Genomic DNA, 24,201 nt, shown 5'->3' with positions numbered 1-24,201 from the left:
AAACATTAGGAAATGAAAACTCAGGACGAGCAAACTTTTATATAAATCTGTATTGGGGGAATATAGGGAAGAGGAAGAACGGTTCATAAGAGTTCATAAATCAATCCAGTTATATTTCTCCATTGTTGTACAATAATGAGACAAGCCCATTTTCAAAGAAATTAACTTTTATTTGAAAGATGACTACATTTCCCCACATGTATCTTCTAAGGACTCTATACTATACAATAACCTGCTTAACCATTGTCCCAATACCAAAATTTCTAATAGCAAATTATACAATTGCTCTAGGTAATAAATAAGGGTTGTCCTTCACTGATTAAGGGAATACTTAAACTTCAATAAGTTTAACACAAAAATCACACTTTGTAAGTTTTTAAGGTTTAACAGATGTATTTCAAATACATGTTTTGCAGGAGTCTGCGAGCTTTTCATCTCTAAAAATGACTTAATTTTTAAGGTTCAAAAATTCTGTACTTCCAAAGAAATGAGCAAGTGTTTTCTTCTACAGCTTCAAACTTTCTAAACTCAACTATTTGACTGCTCCATGCCACCCCTGACAAACCTGACATGACTGAACTACTTCAAGTGTTACTATTAATATTTTCCCCAAAGAAAGTTAAAAAAAAAAAGGGGGGGGGAGCTCATCATAAATGCAGATCTCTAATACAGTATCTAACACAAAAGAAGCTTTTAAAACATCATTTCTTTCTCCATGTGATTAGGCAGGAGTTTATCTTCTGTAAAAGCAAAGAAAAATCATTTACAAAGCATAACACTGGGGTTCCTTTTTTACTCAAGATGTTTAACTACTCAAATGACAACAATTACATCCTTAAGAGTAAATAAAAGGGGTGGAAAACAGCAACACAATTGACAAAAGTGTAAATGCTGAATAAACCACAGAGTTTTTTAAAGTTTTTTTTAAGGAGTAGGAAGGATCAGAAGCGTGGGGAAATCCAGAAATTACAGAAAAAAAGATAAAGAGAGAAAAAAGAGAGAAAAATGTTCTCAACTGTAACCATTCCATTATCAATAGCGTCCTGAAAGAGAAAGAGCAAGAAAAAGTTAATATGACAATTATAGTTTGCCTTGCCTAATATTTTTCCATCCACTAAATGCCACCATATACACTAATGTTCTAAAATCAGCCATTAATTAGAAATGAGGTTTCTAACACTACAAAAGCAAAGTTCACATACTTGGACTATAGGAACGAGATCTTGATCGTGATCTGTAACGACTATAATAAGGAGAGGGTGATCTTCTTCTGTAAGAAACAAAAGATTACTTAGCATACTAATCACTAGCATAATATTATGCTATTACTAGCACAATAATCACTTCACTGAGGCAGATGAAAGTAAGAATTCCTTAACACCTAAAATAATGTACACAATATGAAAGCTATTAAGTTCTCTGTGTGCCAAAGAGACTAGAACAGTAAGCACATGGCACAACAAAATATTGGCAAAAACAGATAGTTAACCTCTGTTATCAAAGCATCATATATAATCTATTTTAACCATCAAGTTTTATTCACACATATCAAACACAAAAGTGTCGAATAACACTATCATCTAATCTTGAACAGAAAATTCAAGTTAAAACATTACCTGTACCGGTAATCATAGTCTTCATATCTGTCATACCCACGATCATATCCTCTATCATAGTAGGAATCTCGACGTCTGCCGCCTCCTCCACCTCCGCCGCCACCTCCACCACCACCACCGCCACCACTACTACAGAAAAATGTAAAAATTTTACATCAGTGTAAATGATATTTTCCAGAATAATTTACTACAAATTGATAGCTTAATAAAAATGGAGGGAGGAGAGAAAAGGGAGAAAGAACTGTTTCATGTCAATTGCCTCTTTATCTCATTTTATTGACTCCCATGGTATTCTGCTTTTGGCTTCTTATTCAGTATATACACAACCAAGAATGCTTTCACAAAACTCTCAAAACTATAAAGTATTCTTCTATTAAAAAGCATTGTCGGCCGGGCGCGGTGGCTCACGCCTGTAATCCTAGCACTCTGGGAGGCCGAGGTGGGCGGATCGTTTGAGCTCAGGAGTTCCAGACCAGCCTGAGCAAGAGCGAGACCCCATCTCTACTAAAAATAGAAAGAAATTATATAGACAGCTAAATATATATATAGAAAAAATTAGCCGGGCATGGTGGCGCATGCCTGTAGTCCCAGCTACTCGGGAGGCTGAGGCAGGAGGATTGCTTGAGCCCAGGAGTTTGAGGTTGCTGTGAGCTAGGCTGACGCCATGGCAGTCACGCCAGCCTGGGCAACAGAGTGAGACTCTGTCTCGGAAGGGAGGAAAAAAAAAAAAAAAAAAAAAAGCGTCCAAATTATCAGGACTACTCAATGAGGTAAAATGAAGTACTATGTTGGGAAGCAGCGTCAAAATGAAGCAGTGTCAAAATGCTAAGATGTGTATCCCTGTGATTAATCGAAAGGCAATTAATCCTGGACCCCAAAGAGAATTAACCATGTTACACTTAGGTCCAGCAGTAAAACCACTAGAACAATTTCAAGTCTTTAAACTCTAACTCCTTTCTCTTGGTATCTTCCAAATTCCTAAACATAGGAGCACTAATTTCACTTTAGTTTTTTCTAGGCTCTCCTTGCCAAAACCCACACTTCCCCAAACAAAATTTTAAATTAAATGAAAGCCTAGGCTGGGTGCAGTGGCTCACATATCTAATTCCAGCACTTTGGGAGGCCAAGGTGGATCAATCGCTTGAGCCCAGGAGTTTTGAGACCAGCCTGGGCAACACAGTCAGACCTCATTCCTACAAAACAATAAAAAAAGAGCCAGATGTGGTAGCCTGTGCTTTCAGTTCAAGCTTACTTGGGAAGCTGAGGCAGGAGGATTGCCTAAGCCCAGGAGTTCAAGGTTATAGTGAGTTATGATCACACCACTGTACTCTACCCTGGGTGACAGAGCGAGAGCCTGTCTCAAAAAAAAAAAAAAATAAAATAAAATAAAATGCCTACATAGACAACTCTCCATATCCATGGGGTTCCACATCCATGAATTCAACCAACTCAAGGATAGATTTCTGGGGGAAAAAACTGTACCGAACACGTACAGACTTTTCCCCCCTTGTCTTTGTTCCCTAAACGATACAGGGTGACAACTATTAAATAGCACTTACATGACAGGGCACAGTGGTTCATGCCTATAATCCTAGCACTCTGGGAGGCAAAGGTGGGAGAATCACTTGCCCTCAGGAGTTCAAGACCAGCCTGAGCAAGAGCAAGAGCAAGACCCCTTTTCTACTAAAAACAGAAAAATTAGCCAGGCGTTGTGGCACACCCTTACAGTCCCAGCTACTTGGGAGGCTGAGGCAAGAAGACCGCTTAAGCCCAGGAGTTGGAGGTTGCAGTAAGCTGCGATGACACCACTGCACTCTGCCCAGTGCAACAGAGACCTTGTCTCAAAACAAAACAAACAAACAAACCCCACAAAAAAACCCCAAAGCCAAAACAAACAAAAACCCACAAAAAACCCCATTACATTGTATTAGGTATAATATAGAGGTGATTTAAATTATATGGGAGAATGTGCATAGGTCATGTGCAAAACTACGCCATTTTATATCAAGAACTTGAGCACTCTTGGATTTTGGTATCCTGAAGGACCTGGAACCACATCCCCCCCCCCCCCCCCCCCCCCCCCGATACTGAAGGACAACTGTAGTCCTGTTTTCATTACCAAGAAATACTCTGCTGTTGGTTGTATATTTAAAAACATTATACAAAAGCCCCTTAATTAATGTTTTGCTCATTTTAAAAACTACGGCTTGGCAGGGCGCGGTGGCTCACGCCTGTAATCCTAGCACTCTGGGAGGCCGAGGTGGGCGGATCGTTTGAGCTCAGGAGTTCGAGACCAGCCTGAGCAAGAGCGAGACCCCATCTCTACTAAAAATAGAAAGAAATTATATGGACAGCTAAAAAATATATATAGAAAAAATTAGCCGGGCATGGTGGTGCATGCCTGTAGTCCCAGCTACTCAGGAGGCTGAGACAGGAGGATCGCTTGAGCTCAGGAGTTTGAGGTTGCTGTGAGCTAGGCTGACGCCACGGCACTCACTCTAGCCTGGGCAACAGAGTGAGACTCTGTCTCAAAAAAAAAAAAAAAAAAAAACTACGGCTTTTTAAAAAAACAAATGCTAGCTAGTATCAATAAAATCTGCCTATACATAGAGGCTTCCCAGGTCACATAAGAACAGAAAGAATAAATGTATAAATAGCATATGATATTTTTCTAGTATTCAATAATTATTTTTCTATTTGTATAGTAGCAGGAGAAGAGACAGGAACATACTTTGATAGTTTCAAAGAGCTCTCCTGCTCAGATATATATAGATATAGATATAGATATATATATATATATATATATATATATAGGTAAAAATCACCAAAGTCTCAAAGAATGTATAACTTTCAACTCTAATTACAGGAAAAAACCATTTTATTTTCCAGTTGATCAAAATTTGCGTACATTTCTGGTGGATTTCATAGTTTAGCTTACAAAACTTAAAAAAATCTTACTGAGTTGGTCTGCCCATGTAGATGCCTGGTGTAGGCGTGTGTGCTCTCTTGGTGATAGAATAATCCACACGAATTCTTCTACCATCTAGCTCCATTCCATTTGCTCTTTCCATAGCCTATAAAGGAGAACAGGCACAGAAAGTGATGCGTAATTCATTAGCCTTGAAGTAATCATTACTTAAAATTAAGCACAGAGTATTTATACTGTAGATAAACTCCCAATTTTGAAAATAATAGCAATGTAACTTGGATAAGGGACTGAAGAAACATTTCTGGACTTCAATACTGTATAGAACACATTTTAATTTACTCAGCCCAAAGTGTAGTTAATAAACTTTTCTCCAAGTAATTTTCCAGCTCTGGCTCAGTTCCCACCACCACCAAGATCAACAAGGAGAATGGGATAAGAAGTCTTTTCAAGTTAAACTTTTTGTACGTTGCCCAGGTAGACCGCCATTTCACTTACAAAGACTGACTTCAAAACATTAAACAGGGTGAGCTAAGCTTTATGTATGTTCTATCTATAACCTGCCTCCACCATTCTTGTTCTTTAGTTTACAGTCCAGTATACTGATGAGACTCAGTGAGCAGCCCAGAAAAAATGACATGAACAGATGCAAACACCTATTACAGTAATGCCTTTCAGCCTCGTACTGAGAGAACCAATAAGGACACAATTTTAATGTAATTCACAAATGTTTCACCTTAGGAGTCCCTCAAAGAGCTATTTCTTCTTTTTTTTTTAAAGCCAGTCAAATTTAGCAGTGGGGGGGGGGTTGTAAACCAACTTTAGTGACACTAATAAGTTCTGATAGCCCATTACCATCGAACCAGCCTCTTCCTTTTTGTTTTTTATTTATTTATTTTTTGAGACAGAGTCTTGCTCTGTTGCCCTGGGCAGAGTACAGTGGCATCATCGTAGCTCACTGAAACCTCAAACTTCTGGGCTCAGGTGAACCTCTTGCCTCAGCTTCCCCAGTAGCTGGGAGTACAGGCGCACGACACCACGCCAGGCTAATTTTTCTATTTTTAGTAGAGATGGGATCTTGCTCTTGCTCAGGCTGGATTCGAACTCCTGGGTTCAAGCGGGTCAAGCTGCCTCAGGCCTCCCAAGGAAGTTGCACTACAGATATGGGCCTCCTTGCCCAGCTTCTGAAAGAGCTAATTCTTGTGCTTTAATTAACACCTACACGCTGACAAGAGGCTATGCTTGTAGAAGAACAAGATTTGTCCCTTTGGTCTCAGTTTTCAGAAGAACAACTTTGAGAATATTATTTACTTGTGGCAAAAAACCAAAACAAAACAAAACAAAAAACCCTCAACTAAAAAAAAAAAAAAAAAAAAAAGGAATTCTATGTATCTCATAAATGTCTGGAAAACCAAAACTGAAACAAATTCAACACATTTCCTATTTGAAATTTCAAAAATCAAAATTCTTTAATAAGTGCTTCTTTCTCAAACAGCAAGGGCAAGTAGTTTATTTATCTTCACTATATATACACCAATAGTTTTGGTTTTTCTAATGTACGGACACTTTAGCTAAACCACTTCAGAAACTGGTTTAAGTCTAAACTAGCCAAACCATTCCATATCAGGGGTCCCCAACCTTTTTGTCACCAAGGAGCAGTCTCATGAACCACAAATTTTCCATGGAAGGGGAAGGGTGCGGGGAGCAGGGGGGATTAGTTTTGGGATGATTTCGGGATGATTCAAGCACATTACATTTATTGTGCAGTCAAACCTCTCTGCTAATGATAATCTGTATTTGCAGTGGATCCCCAGCACTAGCATCACTGCCTCAGCTCCACCTCAGATCATCAGGCATCAGATTTTCATAAGAGGGCACAACATAGAACACTCGCATGCGCAGTTTGTCAGGTTCGCACTCATATGAGAATCTAATGCTGCCGTTTATCTGACAGGAGGCAGTTTTTATACAGTGATGAGAGGGTGGGGAGTGGCCATAAATACAGATGAAGCTTCCAGGCTTGTGGCCCAGTTTGGTACTGGTCAGAGGCCCGGGGGTTGGGGACCACAGCCTTAGATAAAACACACTGCCACCTAGTGAACTCCAAATATAAAGAACTTGTAAATATGGCAACAAGTCCTGTGTCTTTATACCTGAGCTCACCTTTCCAATCACTTTGCCCTTAGGCACTAATAACAATAAATGCAATGATTATTTGCAAGAAGTTCTTTGGAATCTAAGTACATTTGCCATTTTTATTTTATCCAGAAAACCAAGTGGTAAGTTATGGGGAAAACCAAGGGATAAGACAGACAAATTTCACATAAAAATTAAATTGTGTTATTGCTTGTAGTTTGCAACTTTCACTTTAGGTCAGATATCCTGCTATCTCTAAATTTATACCTTTTTCTCTTAAGAACAGGAATAAACAAATCATATATACATAACAACTTAATAAAGTCATGATTCTGACAAGACATTAGAGTGCCTATTATATAAATGATGTACAAACTAAAATATCTTGTTAGAATCATAGTTTCTCAACTTCAGCACTACTTGACATTTTGGGGCACTACTGATTCTATGTTGTGCCTCCCACCCCTGCCCCTGCCCCATGCACTGCAGACCATTTAGCAGCATCCTTAGTTTCTATCTCCACCAGATGGCAAAAGCATCTATTCTTTTTGAAACATAGGCCAATTTTTGTTATGATTATGTTGCTTTCAAGCATGGAGCAGTAATGTCCTATGTCTAACTGCTATCACATGTAAAATGGTACAAAAAAGTAATACCAATACTTTTCAATTTTTTTAAGGTCTGATTAATGTTGAACTTCAAATTCCCTAAAATGCAATTTTCTAACACAATTACTATGAACTTTTAGTAAAGAGAAAGCAGGCCTACTGTTTCCTTTTAATTCAATACCTAAAATACATTAGAATGGCAATATTTCAAATCACTGACATTAATTAGGATTACTATTAGGCAAATTAAGAATGGCATTAAACAGACAAGAAAAAGCATCAATTCTTTTCATATATTACTCTTCTTCTTCTTTTTTTTTTTTTAGACAGAGTCTCACTCTGTTTACCAGGCTAGAGTGCCGTGGCATCTCCTGGGCTCAAGCAATCCTCCTGCTTCAGCCTCCCAAGTAGCTGGGACTACAGGCATGCGCCACCGTGCCCAGCTAATTTTTTCTATATATATTTTTAGTTGTCCATATAATTTCTTTCTATTTCTTGTAGAGACGGGGTCTGGCTCTTGCTCAGGCTGGTCTCAAACTCCTGACCTCAAGCGATCCTCCTGCCTCAGCCTCCCAGAGTGCTAGGATTACAGGCATGAGCCACCGCGCCCGGCCTTACTTTTCAATTATAGAACAGAATAAATGAATATTTAGAGAATAGAAAAGTAAAGTGCTGCATCTATTACACGGGAAGCTAATTATAGACAAAAGTTAAATAGATTAAACCTAAACATCATTAAAAAGAAAAAAAAAAGAGAGGAGAGAGAGAGAGACATCGGGTCTGGCTGTCACCCAGGTTGGAAATGTGGTGGCATGCATAATCATAGCTTACTGCAGCCTCAAAGCATCCTTCCTCAGCCTCCTGAGATGCTGAGATTATAGGCCCATGCCACTTCTCGGGGCCTTCTAATTTTTAAAAGCCAATTTAATCATCCATTTGGAGCATCAATATGGCTTACAGAAAAGAGAACATTTAGGCTGGGCGTGGTGGCTCACACCTGTAATCCTAGCACTCTGGGAGGCTGAGGCGGGAGGATCGCTCAAGGTCAGGAGTTCGAGACCAGCCTGAGCAACAAGCGAGACCCTGTCTCTACTAAAAATAGAAACAAATTAGCCGGACACCTAAAAATATATTAAAAAAATTAGCCGGGCATGGTTGCGCATGCCTGTAGTCCCAGCTACTCGGGAGGCTGAGGCAGAAGGATTGCTCAAGACCAGGAGTTTGAGATTGCTGTGAGCTAGGTTGACGCCACGGCACTCTAACCTGGGCTACAGAAGGAGACTCTGTCTCAGAAAAACAACAACAACAACAAAAAACCCCATTTAAACACTTTATTTTTTCCATGAACTCAAACACAAACAGCTCACTTTACAAGGCCAGATTTCACTCCGACATACCTAAACCAGAAAGCATAAGCTGAATAAAGTGAAACCATGGCCACTCCAATTGTAACATAGAGAAGCAGAGTTTTGACTCAGGTCAGAGTTAGAGAGGACATAAAGTTTACAGAACTGGGAGTCTTTCAGTCAACTTTTAATAGTAACTCAATACTATAATCATGCATATAAAATTTTTTTAAAAATGAAAATTATAAAAACAAATTTACCTCCTTTGAATCATCTATTCTCTCAAAATACACAAAAGCAAATCCTCGAGATCTCCCAGTTCGCTGATCATAAACTACATTGACACCACTCAATGGTCCATATCGAGAAAATACTTCACGAAGATCTCTCTCTGTTGTATACAAACTGAGGCCAAACACTCCAAGACAAGTGTTGGGATCTGGATTCGCCTATTGAATAAATGTTATTTAAATTTAATTAAAACTCCAAATTAAAATCAAAATTAAAAAACACAGAAATACTTTATTTAGAACACTTCATCCAATACACAAAGAATATATTATTTCTAGTCATTTGGAAATAAGATTTTAAGAGAAGTAAAGCAGATGAATCACATTTTACAGTTCGCAGTACATTTAGGCCTTCTTTGAAATATATATACCTCCTGGCTATAGCCTGAATAAAAGTGTTCCAACATTCCACTCTAGCTCAGCAATTTTTCAGAATCTATCCTAAGAATTCACCCTCAGTTTAATACTGTATTTCTAATTTATTCAAATTTTTCATATCCCTAATAGATCTGTAATATGACTCCTTCTCCTCCATTTTCATTCTTCCTTTTCCTTTTTTTTTTTTTTTTTTTAAGGCTGGTCAAGTGGAGCAGTCGGAGTGGAGAAGGAACAAAGGAATCTGTAACTGGTTGTGATCAATTAGTTGTAAACACCACTGCACTTGGACCAATCCCATTTTCATTCTTTAGCAAGGATATTCTATGTTTCCACAATCTAGATTTAAGAAATATATGTACAGATTTCACAACATTAAATAATGATGTACTCTACCATGGTTAAGTGATTGACACGTGGGAGAAGCACAACATAGCATAGCAGTTAAGCACAGGAACTTTACTGGGTGGGCTTTACCTGGGCTCTGCCAGTAAGCAAAAACCAAAGCAAACAAAACCAAAACCCCTCCATGTCACACATCCAAGACTCAATCTTCTTATTCATAACATAATTCACATGCACGGATGTTAAGAGTATAAATGTACTGAATAAAAGTGTTATCTATCATCACTAGAGTTCTTACTATTTCCTCACCGCCCCCCCCAAAACGTTGTATCTCAATATTTTCAACTCAGTTTGTTTTTCATTTTAATTTTTGCAATGTATTTCTTTCCAAACTTCATCTCTTTCTAAACTATTCAAAAGTCAAGAAAAGAAAACATTCCCTCTGCGTTATCTAACACACATAAGCTTACTAAGATGGTGGCATGTCCTTTATTAGTATGTCTATGACATACAGTTTTCCTTTTTTTCATTTTGAAAGCTAAAAAGCAGATTAATGTTGTTTCTGGAGTACTACTTGTAAACAATGGCTGAGCTTTCATAAAAGCTAGATATTATATCGTGACTACCACATAGGAAAGTGAAAACAGGTTTTCATTAACTTTTATAAACCACATACCCTGCTGCCTGTATGTCTTCTCCGGTTAGACATTGGAGAATGACTTCGGCTCCTTCGTCGCCGGTATTCCGGTGTATATGACCTACTTCGAGATCGTCTCCTGTGAGAGTGAGAGTGGGATCTGGATCGAGTGTAACGTCTATGAGAATGCCTCCTTGACCTTGACCTTTCAGAGAAATAAATTTAGGTAAAAATACTGGAACCAACACCCTTCCCTCTTCCAAGGATGTATACACTATCCCTGCCTATTCCCAGATCCTTCCTCCTCCTTTCTGAGCAAAGGGTATTCTTCCTCTCATTCTCTTAAATCACTACAACTTCCTCCCTGTTCTTAGTCAATCCCTTCTACACTCACCCTTTTCACCTTACAAACACGTTATAAGACTCTATCTTCTTTAAAAATAAAAACAAAAAAACTACCACAATAAAATCCTTTGATTCTCGCCATCTTCTCCCTATAGTTCTATATTTCTTTCACTGCTAAGTACCATTTCCTTTCCAATCTTTCTTTAGCCTGTAATATAATATCTGCTAAATTATTTAATCAACAATCTAAATGCCCATCTCATCTAACAGATACTTTTCTTTCATTTACAGATGATTTCTGCATCATCTCATCCATGTACTGCTGCTTCTCCAGTTCATCTCCTAACTCATTAGTCCTAGTAGTTTTCAGACAGTCCTCTTTTTGCCTAAAAGATTAATTCAACAAATTTCTCCCAGGCTGGAGTACAGTGGCACGATCATAGATCTCTATGACCTCAAACCTCTGCGCTGAAGCGGTTATCCCTCCTCAGCCTCCTGTAATCCAAAACATTCTTACTTACCATTCATATGATCCACTCTTAACTAAACTTACTCAGACTAGTAGTGATGACAGTCATACAAAGTAACTTCTACAAGGCATTCAATAAATGTTACAAATGTTAAGGGCCACAAAGTTAAAAAAAAAAGAGAACATATGGGGAAGGGAATAAAACTAAGGAGGGACTTGATCCTACCCATTTTCCTTAGCACTACTAATTTACAGTCTCCTTTTTTTTTTTGGAGACAGATTCTCACTCTGTGGCACAGGCTAGAGTGCAATACCATCATCACATGGTAATCCTCCTGCCTCTGCCTCCTGCTGGGACTACAGGCACACACCACCACGCCCGGCTAACTTTTCCTTATTTTTTTGTAGAGACGAGGCCTCACTCTTGCTCAGGCCGGTTTTGAACTCCTGAGCTCAAGCAATCCTCCCGCCTTGGCCTTCCAGAGTGCTAGGATTAAAGGCATGAGCCACCTCGCCCAGTCCCAATTTTTAAAATAAAAACACCCTTCATTTAAAATATCAACTGTTACTTTTAAATAGTAAGGAAAGTGAGACATCAAAACTCTTGTTCAAGAGTCCCTACGCTTTCTTTAAATCAGACAGTGACAAATGCTATGAAAAAAGAAATTAAGTGTAAGGGAATAAAAACCATGTGTGCTATTTTATGTTCTTGGGTGACAATCAAATGACATGAGAATTATCTGAATGAAGAGAATTCTAGGCTGAGGGCAGCAAGTGCTATTGCCGTAGGGTAAAAATACGCTCATTTCTATTTCTACATTCAAATTCTGCCCAGTGTTATTCTGCACATATATTCAATTAAATAATTGAGGTGTTAGTAAATCAAGCACTGTTAGAGTTAGATCCTGAATGTAACAGAAAATGGCATGACTATGGATCAAGAAAAGTACAGCCTTTTAACTGATTCTTCTGTGTCATGCCCCTTTGCAAGCAGACTCTTTTCAAAGATATAAATTCTATGTCTCTATCGAAGAAATCCAAGAAATGACAATGACTGATCAAACTAAAACTGTCCAGGTTTTTAACTTTTTTATCCCACCCCAGTATACCTGGGACATCTGATACAGTGTACTCTGGGGCAGTTCACTAGAGTTTGTGTTGTTGTTTTTGGGGCTTTGCATCACTGGGGGACCCCCATCCCCCTTACATCTGACCAGAGCTCCAATCTAGACAGTCACAATCATTAGGTAAAATATACAGCTGGAATGTGAACCTTAAAAATGCTTCTCACTCTGTTAACCAAGTAGTATAGACATCAAACTTTCTCTGCATAAATTACATGCAAGTCTCCAATGGAGAAAACTTCCTTTTTCTTGTACAAATATTGTTGGCATAAAATCAAATACTGTCTCAAATGCCAAGCACATTTAAATCAATCAATAATTATTTATTTTGTGTTTTAATTTTTTAGAGACAGTCTCGCTCTGTTGCCCGGCTATAGTGCTACAGTGGCCATCATTGTAGCTCACTGCAACCTCAAACTCCTGGGCTCAAGTGATCCTCCTGCCTTAGCCTCCTGAGTAGCTGAGATTATAGGTGCACACCTCCACACCTGGCTAATTTTTCTATTTTTTTGTAGAGACGGGATCTCGCGATTGCTCAGGCTGGTCTCCTGAGCTCACCTCCTGCCTTGCTCTCCCCAGAGTGCTAGGATTACAGGTGTGAGCTACCACACTCCGCCTCAATCAATATTTAATTTGTATTAATAGCTAGTATCCAACAGATTAACTGGGCCAAGAAATGATTCTTATCTAAGTCTTTATCTAGAATATATTTATTTTTTGAGACATGGTTCTGCTCTGTTGCCCAGGCTGGAGCGAATTGGTTCCACCATAGCTCACTACAGCCTCGAACATCTAGGCTCAAGCAAAGCCTCGAGGAGCTAGGACTACAGGCATGCCCCACCATGCCTAGCTATTTTTTGTAGAAACTAGGTCTGGTTATGTTCCCCAGATTGGTCTCAAACTTCTGGCCTCAAGCGATGCCTCTACCTCACCTCAGTCTCCCAAAGTGCTAGGATTACAGGCTTGAGTCACTGCACCCAGCCTATTCATTTTTCAACTCTGAGAAAAACAAGTATACTTCATGATTTTGGTTCTTTGGTGAAATTGCTACACAAAATTCAGCCTAAAACCCCTTTGTCATGAAAAACCCAAGAAGAACACTGTAAGTATAATTTTAAACACACTTACCTGGATTTTGATCTTGATCGAGAATGGGATTCAGAGTGTTTGGAAACTCTTGATGGACTACGAGATCCTGACCTGCTCTCCGATTTTACACGAGCAGGAGTTCCCGTTGGAGATTTTGACTGAGAGCGAGACTCCTAACAAAGAAGACAGTATTACAAATGGCACTGGTCACGTAGATGCCTAACACCTAACATTTAAAGTACCGTAATTATTTATATTGATTGCTCCTGAAAAACAAATGGTTAGGCAATACCCTCCAGAAAAAATTTCAGCTCATTAATAACCCATCGTTAATACTGCTAACTGTCCTCAATAATACCCTACTTGAACCAGATCACCAATTCTCTATTAACTAAGTAATCATGCAAATTCATCTACAACTTGATCATACAGACACTGGAACATAAACCATACATTTACTTAACCTAGGACCCATTCATTCTTCCAGATTCTTTTAATTCTACTTCACTCTTGCTTTCTACTTCTCTTCATTCTTCATTGAGTTTTTCATTTTTCATACTTCGTGTATTCTTCCCCAATTCAAACAATTCAAAATAGCCTTAAAAAAAATATTCAAGTGCTTCTATCTGACCAATCTTCTGTTCAATTTTTTCCCCCATTCAATTTTAATTTTCTGATCTTTAATACTTTTCATTAGCCTTCTTTTATCTTGATTTATCTTCCACATTCTTGGAAAAAACTCTTCAATTTCTTCACGAACATTAACCTTAATGGAAAAAGAACATTTAGTATATTTAAGCACGTGGGGATTATAAAACTCTGCTGGAGTTCAGAATGTTATCTACCAAATGGAAAAGCCAGCAGGTAAAGTGCAAATAACTAGTTTATTAAAAAAAACAATTTTATAGTCTTTAAAATTGTTCAAAAGTCTAGTTTCTGACAGTTTACTGAATTTCTCTAAATGTCTTTCTTTTTTACCATACTCTTCACCCTCCTCCCCTTTCATGTTTCATTCTAGTTCCTAAAATGTAAACAATTTTAATATACTTAATTCAAATATAAATCTAACATTAACTGTAGTTTCCCCCCACCTAAGTGTTAAATTTGCACTATTTTATAACCTGGAAATTCTTAAAAGAAGCTCTCATTAAGCCATGCTAGAAATGGAGATATAGTTAAAGCAAAGCATCCCAGGCTGAAGTATTTGCACACACCTGTCTAAACTGGTGCATTATAGCACAAATGCCAAGGTTCAAAGAAGTCAAAAAAATAGTAAAATTACTAACACCTTCTCTCAATTTTGTTTCAATCACTATTTTTGCTCATTCTGATTTAACTTGAAAGAATTTGTTCTGAAGACAAACAAGCATACTAAAAAAAACAAGGTGAAGAAGAATGAAATTCTTAAAACTTCCCTCATAGCTTGTTAATTCCTGAAATATGCATTTTTGCCAACTGTGCCACTTTAAAATACACATGGAATAATATCACAATGTGCAAGAAGTCACAAAATTTGTATCATGATCTTTATCTTTGATCCCACCTCTTTGCTCAGTTTTTTTTTTTTTGGCCTGTGACATAGAAGGCATTGCTCATGGTTTTTATATATATTTTATGTATACTTGTACTCGGTTCAGTGATTATATATCAGAAAACTGAGTAGTGTCTGAAAAAGCTGAATATAAATAAAAACTTTCCAAATAATATATGATTTATAACTGATTAAAAACTTGTTTTAAAATTTGACAGCTGAGACGATTATGACCCAAATAGGATTGACAATGTGGTTTCCCTGTCCATTTAAGCCTTATTACTGTAATTACCCAATTTCATACCGATTTTCATTTATGCCATAATATTATCACACAACTTTTAAAAACACCTTTCTTAAAACTTTGCCTTTACTTCAAGTTTAATATCAAAAGACTTATCAAGAACTGTACTAATGCCACTAGGTCTATCCATGTTTTCAGATGAAAGCAAAACTGAAATATATAGCTACCTTTCTGTTCAATACCAATCATGCTCATTTAGCTACCTAGAACAAATCTTTCACTACACCTCAGATACCCTCAAAATTCCTGGACAGATGCCTGGAAGCAGGCATAGCAATGTGGGCTTTTTCACTCATTGAAACTATAAAAGTAGCATAGTACAAAAAAAAAAAAAAGTATGGCTAAATTGCTTGCAATTGAAGTTTCACAGGCTGGTTCATTAACTAAACTGATAAGAGTATCTTTCCTCTTTCTTTTTTGGCTTTCCCTTCTGGCATAATGTTCCTTTATGCTACTGTTGAATAGCAGTAGCTGGAATAATACTTATGAACATCACCAAAGCCCTTGTTACACACACATATCAGAAGGCTTTGCTCTGTGACACACCGTAAACCTTTAATTTTACTAGGATAGAAATAAGAATCTTATATTAAACAGTTAATAACATCTCAAAATTTAAATTTTAAATTCCAGTTGTGGAGTAGCAAAACAAAGCATTAAGGTATGATAGGATGTCTTTTTTGAAAGACATCAGCAAGATATTACCCAAGGTATCACAAATGCCTAACCTCTTTTGTTGTCTGCCCTTCTTCTCTTTGTATCTCTGAGAAATCTAAATCTGAATAAATTTCTTCATGGAATCATCCAAGATTAAAATAGTCCTCTCAGGTCCCTCTAACACCTAGTTACAAAGTTGTCCCTATCATTTTAACTTCTAAAAACAATCTAGAGACTTTCTTAAAAAGTTAATAACTGCTGGAGTAAACGTAACCAAAAGAATAAACTACCAAGTACAAAATAAACTTAATTCCTTAGAAACATTTTTACTATAATACCAAAAAAAAAAAGGTCCATCATTTTAAGAACTGGTGGTTAATAAAGAGTCTTTACAAAGAAAAAAAGGTCATATTAATATTCATAATTTTAAAGCAACTTATTTCTCAAAAACTGCTACCAAATAAATGTCACTTTCACTAAACTCTGCATTAAAAATCAAGCCACAAGAAGTCCTTTACGAGGGACAAATGCTAGATATCCTTTTCTATCTTTAACTTATTTTCATTATGAAATAATTTCAAATCTTTTCAAAGGAATTTATACAACTATTCAGAATTTAAAAACTGAATTGAAATTACAAACAGAAAAAAATTAAATGCTGGGAAGAGGTGGTATCTGCCCCGTTTTACCAGACCACCTGTTTTTATAGCTGTCAAGTCAAGAAGTTGACAAATTCCTCAGTAAACTGGCTCCTGGATCCAACAATTATTAAAAATATATGCTGCCAAGTTGAAATGGGCAGACTAATGAGTCAATCAACTCATATCACAGATTTTAAAAGAAATCTTAAATAGGTCTCCAGTCTACCTCATATGCTATAAACTGGAACCCAGGCATAGCACAACCTGCTTAGGAAGGTTTTTCTTCTGGTGTTTATCTACTTGTTTGTTTATAACTAGTCTTTATTACCAAGATACCTCTGGGGGTATCTTGATATCTTTCCGCGTATTTTACACACTGTACATAACAATAACAATAACCATGTACTATTCTTTTAATCTGGGTTATTTTATGTATATATATATGTTGTAGAACATAATTCCTACAACAAGCAATAACTGCAGTCTTTTAATAAGGCCAATATATTATAGATGAAAGAAAAAACCCAACATAATACATATGCTTAGTACTTAATACTCATTAAAATAAACACATAAACTAATATAAATGCTACATTGTAACCCATTCCAATATTAAGGCCAAGCAAATTCTATGCCAGGTTACAGTGCCAAATTTACACAAATCCAAGTCTCTGAGTATACTAATACACAGTATGAGCAAAGCAAACTTACTCAAAATATATTTTCCTAAATATTTTATGAAACTGGAGCTGTATTTCCATAGAAGTACACTAGTGTATTTAGATAAATCATATGTCCCCAAAGGGGGAAGAATGTACTTAAATTACCCAAATATCTTGCAATATTTATTATACTAAGAATAAGAACTTCATTCTTTGGGACTTGTAAGAAACTGTATTTACTCAATTTCAGTCTACAGAAATAAGAGTTTCTGCTTCCTTCCTCTTGGATATGATAGGATGCTTCTTTTACAAATTCTTAGGCTGTTAAAGAAACACTTCCAATCTCTTCTTAAACCATAACTGCTATTAGACCAATCCTTTAAAAAGAAATACTGTTTGCTTATAATATTAGCTTATTTTAAACAATAATTTCCTTTCCTTTAAGGTCATACTTGTATACTGCATTTTGAATGAATTTTAAGTGGTTTTTATCTGCAAAGGCTCAAAAATATTCTAATACTGTATGTATATTTTCTTTCATTTTTTTTTTTTTAAATTTTGGGGGTTTTCCAGTAAGCACCAGAACACCTGCTAGAAAAATTCTAAAAGAGGTGTAACACTTGTGTATGTGTATTTTCTAAAGTTTAGAATAGTTTTGGAATAACTTCTCTCATAAAAAATGATTTAGTAATTGGCACTTATATAAGCAAACTTAAACTCATGCCACAATTGTTCGTTTGTAAGGACTAAAGTGGTTTAGCTGTATTAAAAGCTGATAAACAGCAACTAAGACCAAAGTGCTAAGAACTTGTTATAGCATTCTCTGCTTATGCTCTCATCTGGTGTCAGAGTATTTCTGAATCTTGAGTAAATCAGATGCCAGGGTCCTGGTTTCAAGGAAAAATCATTACTTTTCTTCTCCCGCAGATCAGTCAGGCCTAGTCACTCACATTCTTGGTGAAAATTACCAGACAGTAAGTATTATACACAACTATATAGGGAAGTAACTTAAAGGAGGAAGGAGAACTACATTTTCTTTTATCATCCTCCTCTCAAATTTTCTGTAGTGTTTACAATCTTTTCCATGTCTGACTGCTACCATTTTCTCACCTCCACTTCTGTCCTGCTAAATCTTCTAGAACATATGAACAAATAATCAGCATTAATTCGCTGTGTGAATACACACCTTTTACAAAGGCCCCAGGATTAGTTGATGCCTGAGTACCCAATGATACTATTAAAGTTTTCACTCTGTCAGACAAGTTCTAAGAAACCACTATGGTGATTATTCATGTCATTTCATACTTGTTATCCTACCAGAGTTATGCTACAGGTAAAAAAAAGTTCAGTTCATTTACAAAATTAAGCCTATAGAGAAAATTTACTTTGTCTGTTTTTTTTAAACAGACTCTCATCCCTAAATTTAAATTCCTTGACATTCTTTTAGATCTCAAGGCTCTTTATTCTCATGTTAGAAACAGTACAAAGTATAAGCATCTGTGACATCTATAAAATCAGTTATGCACTATGGGTATAATTACCTGCACTGCTCCTTTTCAAAATTCTGCCTTCTACATACATTAAGCAAATGAGCACCCTTCAGTGAAAGAATCTCAAATATAAAAATTTGAGATGTTTCCTTAAGTTTACAAATTCTCTGCTTAAATGGGGGGGAAGGGTAGAAGAACAATAAAAAAGCATTAAAATTAAATGATAGTACTTAATTTTAGGAAAATAAAATAAACCTACAACAAATAAGACTTTCTCAGGTTTAATACTATCGCTACCACAAGAAAGGAAGGTTTACCCTTTCGTAACAGGTCAATTTGGTGAGATACACAAAATTAAATTGCTTAAGTAGCTGAATAAGTCTTTTTAAAGCTAACATGCTATGATATCCCTCAGTGATTATTTTAAAATTTCATTAAAAAATTTAGTAGACCAATTTAAGAGATTTTCTTTTATTTAAAAAAAGAGCCAGTTGCCAAGTTGGGTTTTTAATGAGGTAATCACCACTTCTAACATTATCAGATTTCAGAGAAATGAAAAAACCTCCCCGTATTTCTTCTATTCTTTATCAAAATATCTTCACACATACAACTTTTAATTCCAAATTGGTACAAATGAATTTTTGTTTTGCTCTTCACTATTATCATCTAATCACCTCACATAATAAGAAGGGGAACTCTAGAAGTCTTTTAATACTCCAGCTACTCAAAAAGCCAGAACAAACCCTGAAAAGGAGGTGAGAATAAGCACCATCTTTCCTCTTCAACTGTACCACAAAGCATAAATAACTGTGGAATTGTAAGATAGACCCCTAAAAAATAAAGAACCATTAACCCTTACTGTAAACACTGGGCTACTGCTTGAAAAAGAATTGCACAACAAAGTTTAATTTTTAAAAAGTTAGGGAAATAATTAAAATAAGAAAGGCTTTATCTCTATTCCCCTTAATTTTTATACGGGGCACTCAAATTTTTTGAGGTCAAAATCGTCATTTTAGTTGAAGCTGAATGAAGTAAACAATTCATTACTTTTATGAAGATGACATGCAAAGCCACAGCTCAATCGCCAACCTCACTTCCAGCTCCAGAGGACATTTCCACTTAAAATGTTTGTTAACCTGATATACATGTTCCAAGGAAACTGTTTAATGGACCTATTTAGTGGCACCATTATTCTCCTAGATCCCTTAAAAATTGTCTAATTCATTCTTTCAATTTTTCCTTTTATCTTTTGTGTTCCCTTTTATTTCCCTATGGCTAGAAGTCTCCTTAATTCTTTATATTGCACTGCTACCCTGTTTAGCCCAGATTTTTACATGATTTCTTTTCTTAGAAAATACGTCAAGTGTTTCCTGCTGCCCTTCCTGTACCAATCTCTGGTCTTGGCTAATATTCCTTTCATTATGCCCCTCCCAGAATTAAGGATTCATAGATGGCACCTTAGCCATATTAGCACCTTAGAGCATACTGGATTAAGTCCAAATCCCTAAATCTAGTATTCAAAATCCTCCATTATCTGACTGCATATTTAGTCAGATTCATCTTTCACTATTCCAGCATAACCTCCTCATTGTCACACCCATACAATCAAGATTCATTTCCCTAATCATAAAATCTACTGAAAGTTTTATATCTAGGTAAAGCTTTCCTGTTCTCCTAGTTCACAAAACTGCTCAGGCTCATTTTCTGAATTCCTTATTAATTCCATCACACAGAACTTGACTATACACTTACTTTTGCCTGATTTGAACTGTCAGTCATCTCAAAGTAGACTGCAAGTTCCCTCTTCCTCAAGAACACTTACCCTTACTAAAAAGGCTCTTACCACTGAGTTTCATCTTGAGTTACTTACAACAGAATCCAGACAATTATATTTTCTTTTCTAAAGTTCTTTTACTCTAGTCCTTTAAAATGGAAGAGATATTAGTCTATAACAGAAAATTAAGCTTCAGTAACTGCTTTTTGCAAACTCCATTAATAGCTTTGAGACACTGAAGTACAGTGTGCTTTTTTTCATTTCTAAAATGCCAACGTGACTCCAGCCCTTGCAAGATTACCACAAACAGTACATTAGAAAACATATCAAGATTTTTAGGGTGGTAGATTCTAAGATGCTATAAAAGTAGGCAATATTAATATTAGTCCTGTTTCTTTAATGTTTGGTGGCCTCTGGAAAGTTACCCTATAATTCTAAATGTCTTCTTAAGTAAGATAGGCTTAATATGTGCCCTGTTTATAATCTACATAAAGCAAATGAAATTGCACTTTAAAGTATTAGAGACATCCTTCTCATTGAAGAACTCCTACATAAAGGGAAAAATATTAATTAAATCCAAAAACTATTTGTAACTCCACAAACACTTCTGATAACCTTAACATATGAATACTGACTTGCCAATGTTTTCCCTAATTTTAATAAAGTTTGAAGTCTAATAACCATTTAAACACCTCAACACCCATCATTTGAAAGTCCTTTTTTGAGCCTATGTGGTTGTTGCATGTAGGTATCTTAAGGTACAAAAATAAGGACACAGCAGTTGTGTTACAACTGGCTTATGGTCAGCAGATAAAAGTACTCACTGTAGTTTAAAAACCAAAAGCACTAGTGAATATTAAATTGCTTTAAGAAACAGTAAAAAAGAGACACCTTCAGAAAAGCTTCCAGCATTCTCTTAATTCTTTAGTTACAAATAAAGACAATTACCTCAACCTAAAAAAATTAAAACACAAAACTAAAAGGACATAATATATGAGCCTGGAAGCATTAATCATTCAATTGAGTTGATTTACACTAAAATACACCCAGGTACCACTTGTGAAAAATATTTACTATGATCACAAAGGGCCGTAATAGGGCCCTTTATTTCTAGTAAATAAATCATCAATGCCTACACACATTTCAGATTAAAAGTGGGTGGGAATCTCACATGTTACTTACGTAGGTAGGTAAGGTGACAATATCTAGAACTTACTCCTTTCCTCCATTTGATGACAAATTTAAAAATAACTAAAGGTAACAAGGTCCCACTAGGAGTCCTCTTCACTTCCCCACAAACCAAATCAGAATATTAACAAAAAAAATTTTCTGTTATGAAAGTTAATCGAAGGAAAGATGAATGGACAGCATTTTTTTTCCCCCATCACTACCTAACATTTTCAAAACCAGCAGCAGTTTACAACTATCACCAAATATTTTTATGGCATGATTTCACAAAGTTCTATTGGGACAATTAATAAACCATCCTAAAAAATGAGCAGGTTCACCTATTAATTTCCAAAAAATCCAATCAAAGAAATTAAAGGTAGCTTCTTTGTTTCTAACCTATTGCTCTGAAATCTCTTTCCTCAGGAAGAACTAAATCCTAAAGTGACCTTCTGACTTGACCGACTGGTTCCAGGAACTTCCAAAACGGACAAAATTCATTCCCTCCAGCACAGCCTAACAAGTGTTTTTAGTGTTTCCCCTAGTGACTAGAACCAACACAACAGCGGGAACGTGTTGCCTGGGGCTTTGTTTTCTTTTCAGGGTTTCACACTAACTCACTTCCACCCATTTCCACTACTAGGGTAACTTTGGAAATATAACTCAAACCCTGATAAAGGTTCTAGTACATTTAAGCTGGAGGATAACGTATTCTTTGTGATGTTTATTTTCAACCGATCCCAAATAACGAAAACCTTCTGACCCCTCTTTGCTGAAGGATGGGGTTGAGAGGAGAAATGGGACAGGGCCTGTTAATTTTCAGGTACCCCTTTTAGTTAAAGAGTATAATCTGACTAGTTATTTTTAAAATACTGAGCCATGAAATTCGTTCAGTTATTTAAAGAAAGAAGATTCCTTTTTTTTTTTTTTTACCGTAGAAACCTGTAAAGGAGTGGTCAGTTTTCAGATCAAAGGTCACAGGAAGAAAAGCATTAGAAGTTGAGATATAAAGAGAAAAAAACCCAACATCAAGGAATTAGAAAAATAAGGCGTTATAGCATTTCCACATTCATTCTGAAGTGAAAGGAAAGTAGAAGGGACATTAAGGGTAAAAGGGCTCCTTGCGTAGTTTTCCCCTCACAGCTCTCGTCTTAAGAACGCTTAAGGGTCGGTGCGGTCGTTGACTAACCACTTCATTAGGCTCGTCCCACCTTCAACCTCAAGGCTTTCGCCTTTATAGACGCAACGCCGCCGGTTCCAACAGAGACGCGGCCGCTCACTGCAATAGAGAGCCAAGGAGACACAGGCCCCAGCTAGTCCCACGCCAGCTTCTCCCCGCCCGGAAAACAGCCCCGCGCACTTTCGACCCCGAGACCCTCTACGATGCTCGGGGTCGCCAGAAATGCCACCGCAGGAAGTACCTACCACTATCCGGCCGGAGGGGAACTCCCTGCCGCCGCCGCCTCCTCCTCCCGCCCCACCGCGACGGGACCCCACACTTCGGAACAGAGATAAGGAAGCCTCAGGGGCGGGGGAAGGGATTAGGACCCAGGAGTCCAGGTATCAGTCAGCCTCCAAAAAAAGGGTGAGGGGTGTTATCCGTAGTGTTTGGGGAAGGAGTAGAACCCAGAAGCCATCTTAGGATGTGAGGAAGCAATCGCGATGGCTCCAGAGGTTGCTTCCCCGGGCCCTCACAGGACTCCCGGCAACCCCGCCCGACCGCGCTCGTCCCCGTGAAACCCCGAGCATCGGGCCGCCGCCGAGACGGCTCCCGCGGCTTTGTACTCACTCTGCCCTCGAAGTTGTTCTCCTCTATATCACTCATGTCGGCCAGGCGCTCCCCCAGAACTAAATAAGAAACAAGTCTCGGCTCGAGGGCCAGTGACCTACTCAACCCGCTGACTGGACCGTGGGGAGGAGGAAAGAGTCAGCAACAACGGCTACTCCACTCCACTCCCACTCGGTCGCAGGCCCCGGCAAAATGGCGCCGGCGCCGGCGCCGCCAGAAACCTTCTGGCCTCCCCAGTGCGCGACGTCAGGGGGCGGGCCTCTCTGTGACGTCACGAGGCCCCGCCTCCACGAGGCTTTGTGTGGCGGTCGGCCTAGAGCGCGCAGGGGGCGTGTGCTCTGAGTCAGGTGCCTGGGAAGCGCATCCCTAACCTCGACCTCCAAACTTCGGGCTCATCTGTAACGCGTAAACCCTTTTGAAGATTTTAAGTCACCAGATGAGCTTTTATTGACCTTAGCTTTTCTAAATATTATCCAAGTGGATTCTGACATAAGGGAACAGAAAAAACTAGAAGCGGGCCGGGCGTGGTGGCTCACGCCTTTAATCCTAGCACTCTGGGAAGCCAAGGCTGGGTGGATCGCTCAAGGTCACGAGTTCGAGACCAGTCTGAGCAAGAGCGAGACCCCCCCCCCCCCGTCTCTACTGAAAAAAAAAATAGAAAGAGATTAGCTGGACAACTAAAAATATATAGAGAAAAAATTAGCCGGGCATGGTGGCGCATGCCTGTAGTCCCAGTTACTCGGGAGGCTGAGGCAGAAGGATCGCTTGAGCCCAGGAGTTTGAGGTTGCTGTGAGCTAGGCTGAGGCCACAGCACTCCAGCCTGGGCAGCAGAAAGATCTCTGTCTCAAAAAGAAAAAAGAAAAGAAAAACCTGGAAGCA

The 24,201-nt window shown here is 37.8% G+C and overlaps 1 protein-coding gene and 1 non-coding gene across 4 annotated transcripts; both read right to left on the bottom strand.

Annotated features, from left to right (window-relative positions):
• Positions 1 to 165: 165 nt before the first annotated feature.
• TRA2A (transformer 2 alpha homolog) lies at positions 166 to 23,503 on the bottom strand. Of its 3 annotated transcripts, none has more exons than XM_069461374.1 (8): positions 23,322 to 23,503; positions 13,346 to 13,479; positions 10,319 to 10,484; positions 8,893 to 9,081; positions 4,575 to 4,690; positions 1,617 to 1,745; positions 1,203 to 1,270; positions 166 to 1,043 (listed from the first exon to the last, which is right to left on the bottom strand). In XM_069461374.1, exons 1-8 carry the CDS (start codon positions 23,355 to 23,357, stop codon positions 1,033 to 1,035), a joined length of 849 nt encoding a protein of 282 aa, XP_069317475.1. In that variant the 5' UTR covers positions 23,358 to 23,503; the 3' UTR covers positions 166 to 1,032. The 3 variants fall into 3 exon arrangements, with proteins under 3 accessions (XP_069317475.1, XP_069317476.1, XP_069317477.1); XM_069461375.1 differs by having other exon boundaries at positions 1,203 to 1,267; XM_069461376.1 differs by having other exon boundaries at positions 1,617 to 1,742.
• On the bottom strand, positions 17,662 to 17,723 carry LOC138377708 (U7 small nuclear RNA). The gene has a single exon (XR_011231864.1). It is a non-coding gene; the product is annotated as a U7 small nuclear RNA (small nuclear RNA).
• Positions 23,504 to 24,201: the final 698 nt, after the last annotated feature.

Source organism: Eulemur rufifrons, chromosome 29 (genome assembly GCF_041146395.1).
Source record: "Eulemur rufifrons isolate Redbay chromosome 29, OSU_ERuf_1, whole genome shotgun sequence".
Taxonomy (NCBI): Eukaryota; Metazoa; Chordata; class Mammalia; order Primates; family Lemuridae; genus Eulemur; species Eulemur rufifrons.
This window is presented reverse-complemented; position numbering and strand designations above follow the sequence as displayed.